Source organism: Kogia breviceps, chromosome 9, assembly GCF_026419965.1.
Source record: "Kogia breviceps isolate mKogBre1 chromosome 9, mKogBre1 haplotype 1, whole genome shotgun sequence".
In the NCBI taxonomy this organism is placed as follows: domain Eukaryota; kingdom Metazoa; phylum Chordata; class Mammalia; order Artiodactyla; family Physeteridae; genus Kogia; species Kogia breviceps.
In genome coordinates this window covers 98,091,991-98,107,375 of record NC_081318.1, presented here as the reverse complement: position 1 = coordinate 98,107,375, position 15,385 = coordinate 98,091,991, and the positions used below count along the sequence as shown (strand labels likewise).

Sequence of the window (15,385 nt, the reverse complement as noted above, 5' to 3'; positions counted from 1 at the left end):
CCTTTAGTCCATAGCTAAATTCCTGAAGCAATGTGTGATATTTTTCACTAATCAAGGTTTAAAAAACTGCAGTCTAATGCTTACGGAACTGTATAAAAGGCAGTATTAAAAAAAAATTTTTTTAACATCTTTATTGGAGTATAACCGTTTTACAATGGTGTGTTAGTTTCTGCTTTACAACAAAGTGAATCAGTTATACATATACATATGCTCCCATATCTCTTCCCTCTTGCGTCACCCTCCCTCCCACCCACCCTATCGCACCCCTCTAGGTGGTCACAAAGCACAGAGGTGAACTCCCTGTGCTATGCGGCAGCTTCCCACTAGCTATCTAATTTACATTTGGTAGTGTATATATGTCCATGCCACTCTCTCACTTCGTCACAGCTTACCCTTATAACTGATACAATAATCGTAGCTGGCAAAAGGCACCTTTCACAATAACAGAACCTATCACACACTGTAAAAAGTCCACCTTCAGGAAAAATGAAGTCCAAAACAAAACATTATACCCCATTATGACAAAATATTCTCCAAACACCTTAGGATAATTAAAACCCTGGAAGAGATTTAAATTTAAGTATTGATAAAAATGACAAAGTAAAACATCACTGGAAATTGCAAACAAAAGAAAAGGCTAAATTTCATGAAACTACTAAAAATACACATTTGAAATCTTCAAATACAGAAGCTTAATATAAAAGAGTTTAATAAACTAGATTTTACTCACTCATTTAATTCAGAAGAAAACTCTGAAGCAACTCAGAAGATACAGAAGCTCAAACTCAACAGAACTTTACATGTAAGAATACCTCAGAAATCAGCTCATGCAACCAAAACATATCTTAAAGATGAGGAAACAGAGGCCCTGAGAGATTTGATTTACCTAAAGTCACAGAGCTATAACATGAAGCTTTACCTACAATGCACGTCTTTGACTAACCCTGTCTCTTCTTTCCTTTGTAGGTACAGAAAGTGAGTTTTGATTCTACTTTTCATCTAGCTTAATATGTTTGCTTTAATGTATATACATCACTACTGTACCTTCCTGTCTGCCTACACTACAGACCAATCTTTCAGAAACCTACTGCTACAAAGAAATAAATGAAGGAAAATCAATTAACACCCCCCCACCTCCAACCAAGGTGTGTTTTGGCCCTTCCTAGAAGGGCCAAACAATATATATATATATCTCAATAATGTAATTGATATATATATATCTCAATAATTGTAAACAACAATAATTGGAGGAAAAGGATGAAATGAAAACAGTCCAAAAAGAATGGCAGGAGATATGACATAACAAATTAAAACATTATGAAATGTCCTTCTTTTCCACTATGCTGCATCCTTCCCCCTCTCCTTGCATCTCTTTCCACTACCAACAACTTAAGTAAACTTTGCTTCCTTCCCCATTATTTGCCCATGGCTCTCAGGAATCCAGAGCCTCCTAATGATCTCTAGGTTTCAGGGAAATAAAAACTGACTCCTCCCTCTCTCTCTCTCTCTCTCTCTCTCTCTCTCACACACACACACACACACACACACACGCACACACGTTAGCAAAGGAACACAAGATGTCATAGTAGGAATATGAATTTAAGCCTTCTTTCTTAAATAAATCTTCTCACATTAAGATCTTTCTCTTACTCTTCCCTCACTGAACATATATTATACAATCATTAGACACAAGTCAAGTTAAGCCAGAAGAGTCAAGTTAAGTGACAATATTGCTAAATATGAAACGTATACATACTTTCAATTCCTCTAGATGCAAAATCTTTTCCATGGGCCATATGGTAATAATGAGAGTTATTCAATAAAGCCTAAAGGAAATAGACTCAATTATCAAATTTCACAAACTATATATAATCAAAAACCACTTACAAAATGACATTCTCTACGTGAAATAGCACACAGGACTACACCAATTCAGTTTCTGTTCTTACATAATTAATCTAAGACAAACAATAATGATTTAAACATTCAACAAGACTGAAAAAACATCTTTACTTTCTTTAAAAGCAACGAATTAAATACACACTTCAGAAAGGCAGGTTAAAAAAGCCGTCATATTTTCATATGACGCCTAAAAGAAGAATTTACTACCTATTATCTGTTTCACTGTAAAGGAAAGCTAAAGAGAAAAAAAGTGGAACATCAGAGCCTAGCTCAAAGGCTAGGCATTCTGAGACAAGGAAGTTATTTCAGGAATGTATGGCAGACTGATGACAGTACTCTAAGTTTTAACAAGGGAAAAAAGTGTTTTTATCATCCCTGGTTTATTTTTTAATAACTGTATTAGTTTAATATTCTAATCTCAATATATCCTTCTAGCTGGTGGCTAATAAAAAAATCTCTGCACTGCACAAAACATACGCTCACCTTAGAAGGAATACAACCAACGTTCAAGCATGTTCCACCGAGTGTTTCATTTTTCTCAACGCAGACTGCCTACAAGCAAAACATTAAAGAAAACATTACTTACTGCACATAACCTGCAATGTTTCAGTTCACTAAAATTCCAAATGTATCTGTCTTAATTATTCTACAAAACATGCTACTGAAGCTGTGTTTGTGAGAATGAAATAGACTCCTTTATAATTTATTATTTGAATAATACTAACCCCAAAGCGAATTATTCTAAAAGATATTTTTGTTTAACAACCAAATACATGTTTTTGGCTCTATTACTGTATCTTGCAAAGTGTGATTAGAAGCCCAAACAAAAAAGTATTGGGGGAAGGGGAAAAATAATGACTTCACTTTCCATTTCATGAAAATACTACAACCGAATAAACCCTCTCTCTTCATTACTCTCAGGCCTAAATATAATTTATAGAATTAAGAAATTATTTACCATTATTAATTACTTGCAAAGTATTTTGTGAATGTGATCAACTCTTGCCAAATGAAAAGGAATCAACACACAGTCTGAGCCTAAACCTTACCTTGAAGCCTAACTGGGCAGCTTTAATAGCAGCAACATATCCTCCAGGACCAGAACCTATCACTGTTACATCAGCATCAACTACAATAAAAGCAAATTGACATAAACAATAAATTGCTTAATATTGACCAAAACCAGTACTTAAAAAAAAAATCTTACATTTTACATCTCCAAGAAAGTGCAAATAATCAGCATTTTCTACACAGTACTATTCATTCCTAGGTACCTGATGTTCTCTGACATAAATGAAAATGGCACAGATTTTTAAATTTTGTTTTCTATTTATTCATCACAGCATACCAAAATATAACTGAGTTTTGTACCCACTGACCTTGCTAAATTCCATAGTTTCATAACGGACAGGCATTTACTGACACATCCGTATGAAGGCAAGAGCCTGAGCTTTGGAATCTGACACACCTGGCTTCAAATCTCAGCTCCTGTCACTTATTAGTTGTGTGACTAAGTGACCTCATTTTTCTGTCATATAGGAACAATAACACTGCCTTAAATGATTGATGTTTGGATTAAATAAGATAATTTTGTATAATACTTTAGTTCTCTCAATAAATTTAAGACTGATTATATCCTTTACAGGTACTTAACTTCTAAGATACCAGGGGGAAAACTGTTTCCCTATAATGCATGGCAAATACGATTTGAACTTTACTTGAATAATAATACATTTTGTATAGTTTAATAGGCTAAACAGAACTCAATGAACTATTCTGGACATTTATCATACAAAGATAAGACACTGAAAGTTAACTTTGATCAGTAGCCTGAGGAATATAATAATTATGATACATATGTAAAATTAAGTCCAATTATTCCCATTCTCCTCTATCCAACATCAAACAAAGCAACAATAACTGTTAAGAGTTAGAGACAGTCTCCCTTCTCCACCCCCCAACTGTCATTGCAACCTAGCATTTAGCAGTTTTTAACACACTCTCACATATATTATCATGTTTTTCCCAGAACTTCCTAGGAGGAAGGTAAGGATGGCATATATCCGATGTATCACAGATAAAAAACACTAGGTTCACAGAGGTCAATTAACTTGCCCAAGGTCATCTAGCAATCGTGTGGCAAAGACAAAATTAAGTTTTCTGTCTCTCCTTCCAGTGGTCTTTCCATTATTCAAACTACTCCATTCCTCAGTTTCACCTATCCCCAAGAGCAATAATCAAGCTTTACAATTACTAGCTATCTGACCTTAGATGAGTAATTTAACCTGCTTCACCCTCAGTTTACTCATCTACAAAATAAACAGTACAAGAAAATCTACCTCATAGGGCTGTAATACAGAATAAATAATGTATGCAAATAGCTTAGCATAGTACCTGGAACATACATAGTAAGTATTCACTGTATAATAACTATATTCTGACCTACAAAGACAGCAATTTTAATTTCTTATCATCCCTCCCCCACAAAACACACACCTCCTAGGGGATAGGAGTGTAGTATCATTGAAAAGACCTTTGCCGGCCTGAACAGAATCAAATAACCTCTATGTTGGAGGACAACTAACAAGTTATCCAACCCAGTTAGCCACAAAATCTAAGAATCGTCCTACTGAATAAATCATAGTACTGATTCTCCTTGGTTATGTCAGATGATAATTAGAATTACTCAATACATGAAAAAAATATAGCTAGTCCAATACATGATAAAAGTATTGCTTCAATTTTTACTGATCCATTTATTCTTTTTGGCCACAATGCTTGGTTCACTCATTCACATTCAGAATTAAGTATGTAATAAAGTGTATTTCTATTTTCAAATCTTGAACCAAATCAGGACCTAAACTATATCCCTTAGTTTGGGTCCTAATTTTCAATTTCACAGTAATCTAAATACAAGCTACAAAACATGTTTCTTTGCCGATTTTTTTTTTTTAACATTTTGGGGTTATAATATACATGTTTGTTGATTAAATTTAAACATAAAAAAGCCAAAATACTTGCATTTTATTTCCCAATTTACTGTGTGATCTCAGGTCTTTTTAAAAACCGTAGAAAATACCAAAAAACAGTTCGCCTTGCACTGAAGATACTAACTGTACCATTCCATCAGAATCCCACTAAAGTGCTAGGAAGCACAAAGATGAAGGGAAAAAAGAAAACTCTTCATCTGAAGATTTGTCAACTGAAAGTATAGGAGGGTATGATCCAGTGCAAAGCTTCAAAAATAAGCTATTATTTAGGGGAAGTACACCAATGTCTGCAATTTACCTTGAAATGCATCAGAAAAGTAAGAAGAAAGAATATGGATGAACAGATATGTGATAATGTAAGTATAGTAAAATGTGAAGAATCCATGGGTATTCACTGTAAAATTCTTGCAACTTTTCTAAATGTTTGAAATTTTTCATAATAAAATACTGGAAAAACAAACCAGCTAGCTTTCACCTTCACCAAAGGCTGCTTGCAAGTGACAGTTTACAATACCTGATTCTGACTCACCATCTCCTTGTCAAGAAGCATTTCTCAATTTTAAAGTAGTTTTAAAAATCAGGATATAGAAAAGTAGTTAAACCAAATACATTAATTTAGGGAACACTTAATATGTAATTTTACAAAACTAGCATCAGCCTTCAAAAGTGAAAAAGAAAAACTGAAAAGGATATACAAATTGATAGCATAAGAGAACTATGACTAAGCCAAAACGGCAAAAGACAGCTGGATAGCAATCTTCATTTCAGGTGGCAGTAAAATACCAGGAGAAAGCTATTGGGTTGATACTTTAAAAAATACTGGGGTACAATAAGAGGTGACTGACCTAATTAGTCAACGCCATGAACTGAACTGAAGGAAAAAGCAGGAAAAAGTGCTCTACAAGTTACTCTACGAATGTTACTGATTATATCATTATGAGGAAACTAAGGATACCACATTAGCAAGGCTACCACTGAAATAAAGGTGTCCGGTTACAAACCAACTGTAATCATCAACAAACTACCACACATGTTTTAAGAAGTTCAGTCTGCAATATTATCTGCCACTTGGATAATTTACATGCCAGGTAGTGAGCTAAATGCTTCCTGTCGTCTTATTTAAGCCTCAGCACATCTCTGTTACACAGTTATTATTGCCATTTAACAGGGAGAAAATAAGGCTGAGGATAACTAAACAACCTATATAAGGTTGCACGATTCGTAACTGATCCAGCCAGCATTCAAGCCATATTTTTTAGATTCTGAAGCCTATGCTCCTACACCATTATACCTCCCAAACCCTCAGATGATCCCATAAGCTCCAGGTCAATCAGGAACTCCAACTAAAATGACACAAAGCTCTTCATTATCAGAATGAAATCAAATTTCATGAATGCCTACCCTATGAGGAAATCATCACTACCTTCAAAAACCTTACGTTCTAGTTAGGGGAAATAGGCACGTATCAAAATGTAGATAAATCAAGATTATTTTTAAAGCGAAAAAAAAAGGAATAGGAAAAGAAATATAAGGCAGTAATCATTAATTACCAGTTTCACTAAATGAGTATAAGAGCTACTTGTTGTAATGTTTACTTGTTTTGTTGACCGGGGGGGGGGGTCTGTTTTTAAATCAATAGCCTGGGACTTCCTTGGCGGTCCAGTGGTTAAGACTCTGCACTTCCACTGCAGGGGGCGCTGGTTCAATCCCTGGTTGGAGAACTATGATCCCACATGTCTCATGGTGCAGCCAAAAAAAAAAAAACCCAAAAAACAAAAGATACAATAAAATAATCAATAGCCTTAATCTTTTGTCTATTTCCATTGTCACATCCTCTACCTGTGATCACCCTAAACCACTCAGCTTCAAGGAAAATGTTGAATTCTAATACTTTTACTTTCTGATCATAACCCTACAACCCTCTAGTCCATTAGGAAAGAGAAACAGTAAAAGAAGAAAGGATGTGAAGTTAAACAAACCTGAGTTCAAATATGAGCTCTACCATCTCTTAAATTCTTGGGTAAATTATTTAACCTCTCTGGGCTTCAGTGCAACCTAGGCATAACAGTGACAGTAATATCTACATTCCAGGGTTGAGAGGTGAGAGATAAGGTATGTCAAGAACCTGGGAGAATGCCAGGTGCATGCTGGGCACTCATCACATGTTTCTTCCCTTCTCAGATCCTCCTCCCAATTTTGGTCCTGCAGCCTCCAGTCTCATCTCCACCCTCCTCAGCTGCCACGGTGTTACCTCCTGCCAAAACCCAACTAGGTCTTTATTCTCCTGCTCCTCATTGGTTTCCCTGCCTCTTGTTAGATAAAATCCAAGTTCCTAAATACACATCTAAATCTCTTCAATAACTATTTCTCCAGCCTCATCTCCCACCACATTCTGCTTATCCACCACTACCATGCAGTTCAAGCTTCAGTAATAATGAATTACTGGTACCTTACACACACAGAATTGGGCTGGTCTACCCACATACATTCTGGCCTATCTACCTAGAAATAAATACTGACAGCATGTATTTCACATTACAGACACAATTCTAAGCTCTTGGGCTTCCAATGAACGACAGAGCCCTGGTTCTTATAGTCTAATGAGAGAAAAAGTTACTACAACAACTCTGATCTGCAACCAAAACGAGCTTTAAAAACAAATCTGATTATAGCATGCCCCTGCTTAAAACACTTCAATGACCTCCACTTGCCCTTAAAATAAAGAGTTAGGGTCTTCTGTAACCTGGAGAAGTAAACCGTCAACACATCTCAGCCACACTGGCCCTTCTGGGCTCCTCAAATGCACTACGCTCCTTCTCGCATCAAAATATTCCCACAGGCAGGTCCTTCTACCTGGAACACCTCCTCCTATACCCACTCCCACCCCAACCCTTTTCAGATATCATCATTTCCTTAGAAAATAACTGTGGCCATTCCTGATCCATATACAGATATCATAACTCCCAATGCTCAGTTTGTGGAGTCCTTATCACAATTATTTGTTGGATGTTTATATTCCCCAGTGGACTGTAAACTATAAAGCTGCATCTTGTCTGTCCTGTTCACTGGTGTATCCCAGCAACTAGTCCAATAACTAGCACATAGTAGATACTCCATATCTGTTGAAATAATGAATGAAAAAATTAACGTAGCAAATGTAACTGATGAAGGGCTGTAAGTCTATTCCTGTCATGAAACAGGTCATATCAACAACAAACACAATACTTTTCAAATCTTGATGAACTTGGTTCATATTCAAACACCTCCCAGAGGCTGTAACAGGGACTGTATCATAATAAGCTTGAATCCCTCAAGTTGGTCAAGCAATACTCATGTAAGGAGGTAAGCCAAACAGAACAATGATAAAGAGTGTAAGCTCTAGAGTGAGAAGAATTTTCCCAGCTCTGTCGTTTCCTAGCTAAGCTCTCGACTCAGCTCCTCCACTCACTAAATGGGGAAAATAGCAGCACATACCTGGTAGGAGAGCCACAAGGATTAAAGACTGTGCCTGAGATAGAGTAAGCCCTCAATGCATCAGTTAATATCACTGTTGCTGCTGGGTACTCACTGTGTACCAGGCATCATACTGGATGCTTGTGATGGAGCATAACTAAAGCAGACATGGCCCCAGAGCTTATTCAATAAATATGCACTGAGTACCTACTGTACCATTTTTGGTGCTAAACAGTCACAAATCACAGTCCTTGCGCTAATGAAGTGTGCACTCTTGAGAAAAGTACAGACGTTAAATAAACACCTCAGACAAATATAAATATGTACATAAAATGCTTGTTACTTCATGCAACCAAAGACTTTATGTACGGAACCCACATGGGTACTGACGTATTTATAATTTACTCGATGTCGAGGGATCACTAAATTATTGGATTCATGAGTGCTCAGTTATCCCCATAACATTACAATCTAAGTTCCTGCCCAGGGACTCCCTGGCAAATAGAAGGTACCGAATAAATCCTCCTTGAATATGTAACACCGAAGGTGTAGAATGAGCCATGAAAAGTCTTTACTTGCATGCTTTGGAAATGAAAATCTAGTATTTCTCCTGTTAAGCTGAGAAGAATAAGTAATAATCCCATTTAACCAAAGAGACAAAGGGTGTATGCCAATTATACCTCAATAAACCGAAAGGGGGAAAGAAGGGACAAAGGACATAACAAAGGTCCAACTCCCCCCCACCCCGCCACCATCAAATTTGTATTTTTTAAAGGATTTCTTGACCTGTTCAAAGCTAGGATAAATCACCCACTGTAGGTCATTAGTGACCCAAATCCTCCTCTTTCTTCTAGGAATATACAAAATGATAATAGTTTGACAACAGTTTAAGGATACAGAATAAAATTATTTCACAGAATGCAGGAAGACTGATGGTCACAGCTCCCCCCAGTTAATGGTTTCTATAATGAAGCTTTAAGACAACATGTGTGACTTTACTTATGATTATATGAGCAATTCCAGAAAATGTCAAAACAGATAATTTCAAATACTCAATTAGTCTTGGTACTGGGAGGCCAAAGTATCTTACTATAAACCCATTAACTCCTTGTTTTAAATACTTTAAAAAATAAAGTACATATCCTTTACAGAAACTTCAAAAATATAGAAAAGTATAAAGAAAAAAGTATTCATAGTCCATAGCCTCCTTTCAGGGTACATTCTTCTAGTCTTTAAAATGTGCTTTTGATAAGCCCACCAAGATTTTCATTCAGCATGGAAAAAGATTTCTCACCATTCTAAACAGTGTTAAGCAACTAACACAACCTTACCCAGGCAGGATCTTAGTTCCCCAACCAGGGATCAAAACCCATGCCCCCTGCAGTGGAAGTCCAGAACTTTTTAAGTGTAAACATATAAAATCACTCCTCTGCCCAACACCCTTCAGTGGTTTCCCTTCACACTTGGGAGTAAAATCCTGGCCTGGTTACAACTGAATTCTCACCTCGGACCCTTCTCACTGCTGTTTCCCTCTGTCTGAAATAACCTTCTCACTCCCTCACTTTACTCAGGCCCTTACACAGAAAAGCCCTGCCACCCTATCTAAAATAGCCTCCTTACCTCCCAATTACCAGCTTTCGTTTTCAAAGACCTCCCAAAATATTTCCCTGTTACTTGTGTACTGTTTGTCTTTTACCCCCGGACTGTAAGTTCCATAACAGCAGGGCTTTGCCTCATTCACCATCCGGAACACACTAGATGCTCAATAAACATTTAAGTGAATAAACATATGAAAAAATGAATTCTATAACCGATTACTTTATTATTAGTTACTCTACCATTCACTTGCTTTTACATTTAAGCACAAAAGAAATATGAGTTAATATGAGGAAAACCTGTTTTACCAAGTACTTACTTGGTTGATCTGCATAAGTCCTCAGTGGCATGACAGAAACTCCTTGCAGACCATGAGATATTCGACTGAAATGGCCTCTCTGAAAGAAAAGAAAATGTTCCCATTATGTAAAATATGATTTCAAAATATAGAACTCCTGAAGGTCCTTGAAAACAATGAGTTAGGGCAAATGTATCAAGCAATGATTATTAATGTATCTTCCATGGCCACAGAGATTACACATCAATTTCTCCTCTTCTGTAAAAACAGTCAGCTTGCCACACTTTTCATTATGAACAGTCAGCATCCCATTTCTTTTTTTTTCTTTTTTTTTTTTTTGTGGTACGCGGGCCTCTCACTGCCGCGGCCTCTCCAGTTGCGGAGCACAGGCTCCGGACGCGCAGACTCAGCGGCCATGGCTCACAGGCCCAGCCGCTCCGCGGCATGTGGGACCCCCCCGGACCGGGGCACGAACCCGTGTTCCCTGCATCGGCAGGCGGACTCTCAACCACTGCACCACCAGGGAAGCCCCCCATTTCATATTTAACCTAACTAAAACATGTTACTCAATGGTGTTAAGTTTTATTAAATTTTCAGGAAGCATGGCTAACTTTTGGTGCCACGGATCATTTTAATATCATAACTAAAGTGTTCAAAATTCTAGCTTAATTCCTTGGATAATTTCATTATGCAATCCTTTTACACGTGAGATGTACCTGAACCGTCCAACAGAAATAGAAAATGAGACAAAATACCTTAAAAAATGCTCCAAGTAATGTACTCATATTCAAGAGCTACTACAGTTTTACAGACTGCATCATAATCTCCACAACAACCTCTAAACGTGGATGGCTACGATTTCCTAAGAACAGTGAGGAACAACGGAACAAAGCAAATAGCTCCTATCACAGAAGGCAAACGGGAAGCAGCGACGAAACCTACACTGAGCTAGTAACGTCGTCTATTTCAAGGCAATTCTTGCACCTGAGGTCAGGGCGGCGGTACAAAGAACAGCAGAATAAAAATCAGTACTGAGTTTTAGTCCCAGCTCTGCCTTTCACTAAAAGTACGACTTCTAGCATGTAACATTAACTTCGGAAAACATAAGCTACTCATCTTTGAAACAAAGGAGTCTAACTACTGTATTATTGTTAAGGCCTGCATCAATACTGTATCCAGCCACGATCCCACCTATATACACTTTGGCTGTATTGAAAAAAAAAATGAAAACATGAAAAAAGAAAGTTTTCCTGAGGATAACCTGCTACAATTAAAAATAAAAGCTTCTAAGAGGGAAGTCAATGCACACTACCTTAAAACTGCAAACACTGAAGAGACCTTGGAGGAATTTCTAGAACTACGTGTTAGGGCTGACTCGGTCTGGGTGTTTCAAGCGGTGGCCCAAGGTTACCTGTCCGCTGCAGAAAGGCCACTCAGGGACCGAGACGAGGATTAGCAAAAGGTATTAAAAAGAGTCGACCATATGGGGCAAGGTAGACTCATACTTCCTCCGCCTAGGGGGCAAGGCTGATGTGCGACCGCCAGGCCCCACGACCCAGGCTAGGGAGGGTACTGTGTGTGACTGCTGGCCGTCATACAACCGGCGGGGCCTCTCCACCGCCAAGGCCTCTGCCTCCGAGCCACCGCCCGGGCTGAGCCGGTTCAGGGGTGGAGCCGCAGCTGGTCCCGGCCTGGCCGCGGGCCTCTCCCAACCCCACCATTTAGGCCACGTCCCGGACCCCGTCAGCGGGCCTCTCTGTGCCTCTGGCTCAGCACGACCCCACCCAGTCGGCCCTCACCTTAGCCAAAGAACAGTACACACGACTCCAGCTCTGCATCTTGCCGCTGGACTTTCCTTTCCGCCAAGATTTCACCTACGTTGAGCGTCTCCACTGCCTCGCCAAGGTCTCCCCGCTCTGCGCATGCACGAGCGCGGCCTACGTCATCGGCCGGGCGCCGCGCGATTGGCCCGCGCCGTGCGGACCAGTCAGGCTCGGCGTCGTACACTGTCGTAAGGAGCATAGTGCTTTGTGGCAGCGGGGAATGAGGGACCGTTCTAGAGGAATGAAAGTGTCCGGAGTTGCAATGTGATCTTATAGAATACTTGGAAGGCGTTTGCTATCGTAAAGCTGTCGTTTGCTTAAAGCACACTACAAAAAGTAAAGTTTCACCAGTTCTTGATGCTGCTAGGCTGAGGAATCTCAGCACTTTCCGGGCACTATCTCACTTTATCCCTAACTATACGAAGGGTTTCGAGTGTTTCTACTTCTTGGATGAGGCCCTGAGAGGTTAAACAACACCCCAAGGTCTCACCAAGGACAGATAGCTGCAGCCCTGAGCTCAAAGCCTTTAGTCTTAATTATCGCTTTATAATCTCTCCCTCAGTTCAAATGCCATGTGAGAGATGGGGTCACAGACCGTGGTATCACCGGCATCCTGCTCTAAGTAACTAAGCTAACTGGCAATGTGTAGAAAACACCATCTTCTATCTCCTCAGCTGGGAAACACACCTCCCTGTTGAAGCAAATTAGAATGGGTCGGGGGTGGGGGGGGTGATACACTTTTTTAAGAGACACTGAAAACCATTGTCTTCAGAACTGAGCACGGAGATCGAAGGTCTGATCCTTGCTTTGCAATAACTGTATAGCGTGGATAGAACTTAATTCTACATTTCTTGAAAGTTTACTGCCCAGGCACTGTGGATTTAAATAATAATTAGAAATTAATGGGAGTTCCCTGGCGGTCCAGTGGTGAAGACTCCGCACTCTCACTGCCAACCTGGGTTGGGAAACTAAGATCCCATAAGCCGCGCAGCATGGCCAAAAAAAAAAAGAAAAAAGAAATTACTCCTTGCTGAGGTAAGCTGTTTTAGGGGAGAAGATATGAATGCTATTTAGTGTTTGTTATAGAGGCTGCCACTTTGTACTCAATATCCATTCTCCCTCTTTCCTCTGTACATAAGCATTTTGGCCATCTTAACCATTTTCCTGGCTTTAGCACCCACCTGCATACACTGATAATGATAATAACTCCTAGATCCTTAGCTCCTGTCTCTACTTCTCTCCTGGACTCCAATTCCATATTTTCAGCTGTCTACTGAACACATCCAACTGCACGGTTCTGCCAGCACCTCAATGAAAATTATCTAATATCTAAATATGAAATACATATTGTCTCCTTTATATAATTCACGATACCTCCAAATAGGCAGTCATCCATAGGAAAAAATATCGTAGCCATTCTCAATTCTTCCCTTTATCCCAATATCTAATTAGTCACTGTTTTACTTAACTACATCTAGGAGCAGACCTGGAGACAAGCATTTGAGTGCAACAAGTCTGTTGGAGAGATGAACCAAGAAAGCATCAGGAGGGGATGGAAAACAGATGGAAACGATTTCAACTACATTCATGACTAAATTACCACTGTGGGTGGGCAATTGTGTCTCAGAATCACTGGACGCCTCTGGAAGACAGCATACAGCACGCTTCAGAGTTGTCCTACCCAAAATATATCCATCAACTTCCATCAGGCTTTGGTTGAGGCCTGCTCGTAAGGATTTTAACTCCCTGGCACATCTGGCCTGCCCTGTAAGTGGGCTGAGTGAGCACCAACAGCCAGAGAAATCTCAGGCAAAGAGTCCCTGGTGCTTCCAATAAGAAGGGTTTGGGTGAACATGAAAAAAAAAAAAAGTGAGTGCTAAAAGGATACAGGTGAGACACCAGTGAGGTTGGCTACAATCACCAAGTTCTATCAATTCTGAAAGCGAGAATAAGAGTGAAGGAGACGATGATGATGGCTCCAAACTTTCTACCTTAGATGGAAGGGTGGGTAGTGAAAGCAATACAGAAATAGGAGAAAGAACAGCTTTGGGGAGAAGATAAGTTGGAGACAGAAGGCTCCCCTAAGAAGGTGATGCTCGAGCTAAAATCCAAACAATGTGTAGGAGTGCTCCAGGCAGTAAGCATTATTATCATACCCATTTTACAGATGGGAAAGAATGCAGTGAGGAGAACCGGAATGACAATTAGGAGACCAAAGTTCTAGACCTGAACGCTCTTCACTTTCTGTGTAATCTGCTATAAGTTGTGTCTTGGGACCTTGGTTGCCCAAATTTTCAAATGAGGGGCTACAAGCTCCCTTCCAGCCATAAAGCTATTCCACTGAGTTGCATAGAGTTGGCTTCCAGAGAACCACATAACAGTCACATCTGTAGTAGAGGTTCGTTACCTTGAGGCTGTCATCTAGTAGAACCCTCACTCCATGGTTGAGGGATCTGTCACAGTGTGAGATCACACTCCACCAGGAAGCCCAGGTGGCCCTCCCGGGCTCTCCTGACTCCCAACAGGTAGAACTGGCACAAAACCTAAGCCAGTCAGATGCTCTTCCCAGAACCAAAGTCAGGAGGGGCACAAAGAAACTGACAGCTTAGAATTCATGCCACCAGCAGTTGCTCAGTGACCAGTGGTGACAATGACAGCGCTCCATTCAGACCCCACCTGTGGAAAAGCTCAGCTGGGGCCGCCTGTCTCCCTGCCTGCTTCTCAAAACCACATTGGTTCTTTCGCTATCAGACAGCTTGCCAATGAATTCCTTTTTGCCAAAGTGAACCAGAGATGATTTCTCAGAGATTACTTGCAATCCAGAAACACGACTAGTACACTGCCATTTATTAAAAAGCTGCTCTGTACCAGACACCTTAGATGAACTTTAAAAAAATCTCATAAGATTGCAAGATGGGTATCATTAATCTGGTTTTTAAGTAAAGGAAACAAGCTCAGAGAGTTTAAATAACACACCTAAGCTCATGCAGTCAATCAGCAGCAAACCACAGTGTGTCCCTGCCTTTTGCACAATTCTGTGCTACACCTATTCATGCTGGACACAGCACTAACCAGTGTGAAAGAGAATTCCTTGGCTCTTTCTTTCTACTACTTCGTTCTCTTGTGGCGGAAGTCCTCATCTCTGGCACTGGCCGGCCTTGATTGATTAACTCAGGTTTGATGGGGTTGAATTTCTCCATCAATTAGGACACAAAGAGCCCAAATGGTCTCAGGTGTATTGCCCATAGAGCCCTCTCCCCTGGGTAGTTTGTGGTTTTACTGTAGCCAAAATTCGGCCTCTATACATCAGTACCGAATTGAAT

At 39.7% G+C, this 15,385-nt stretch overlaps 1 protein-coding gene across 2 annotated transcripts in view; it reads right to left on the bottom strand.

Annotated features, from left to right (window-relative positions):
- DLD (dihydrolipoamide dehydrogenase) overlaps window positions 1–12,186 on the bottom strand; it is a 53,063-nt gene extending 40,877 nt beyond the window's left edge. The window contains exons 1-5 of one of the 2 annotated variants that reach the window (XR_010842293.1): window positions 12,039–12,175; window positions 10,261–10,339; window positions 2,952–3,031; window positions 2,386–2,454; window positions 1,757–1,826 (exon numbers count right to left, since the gene is read on the bottom strand). Coding sequence is in view for 1 of the 2 variants with exons in the window: in XM_059074805.2 (XP_058930788.1) it covers window positions 1,757–1,826; window positions 2,386–2,454; window positions 2,952–3,031; window positions 10,261–10,339; window positions 12,039–12,077 (337 nt within the window). In the remaining variant the exon portion in view is untranslated. Of the gene's footprint in view, window positions 1–1,756; window positions 1,827–2,385; window positions 2,455–2,951; window positions 3,032–10,260; window positions 10,340–12,038 lie in introns of both variants that reach the window. The other variant, XM_059074805.2, reaches the window with a different exon arrangement.
- Window positions 12,187–15,385: the final 3,199 nt, after the last annotated feature.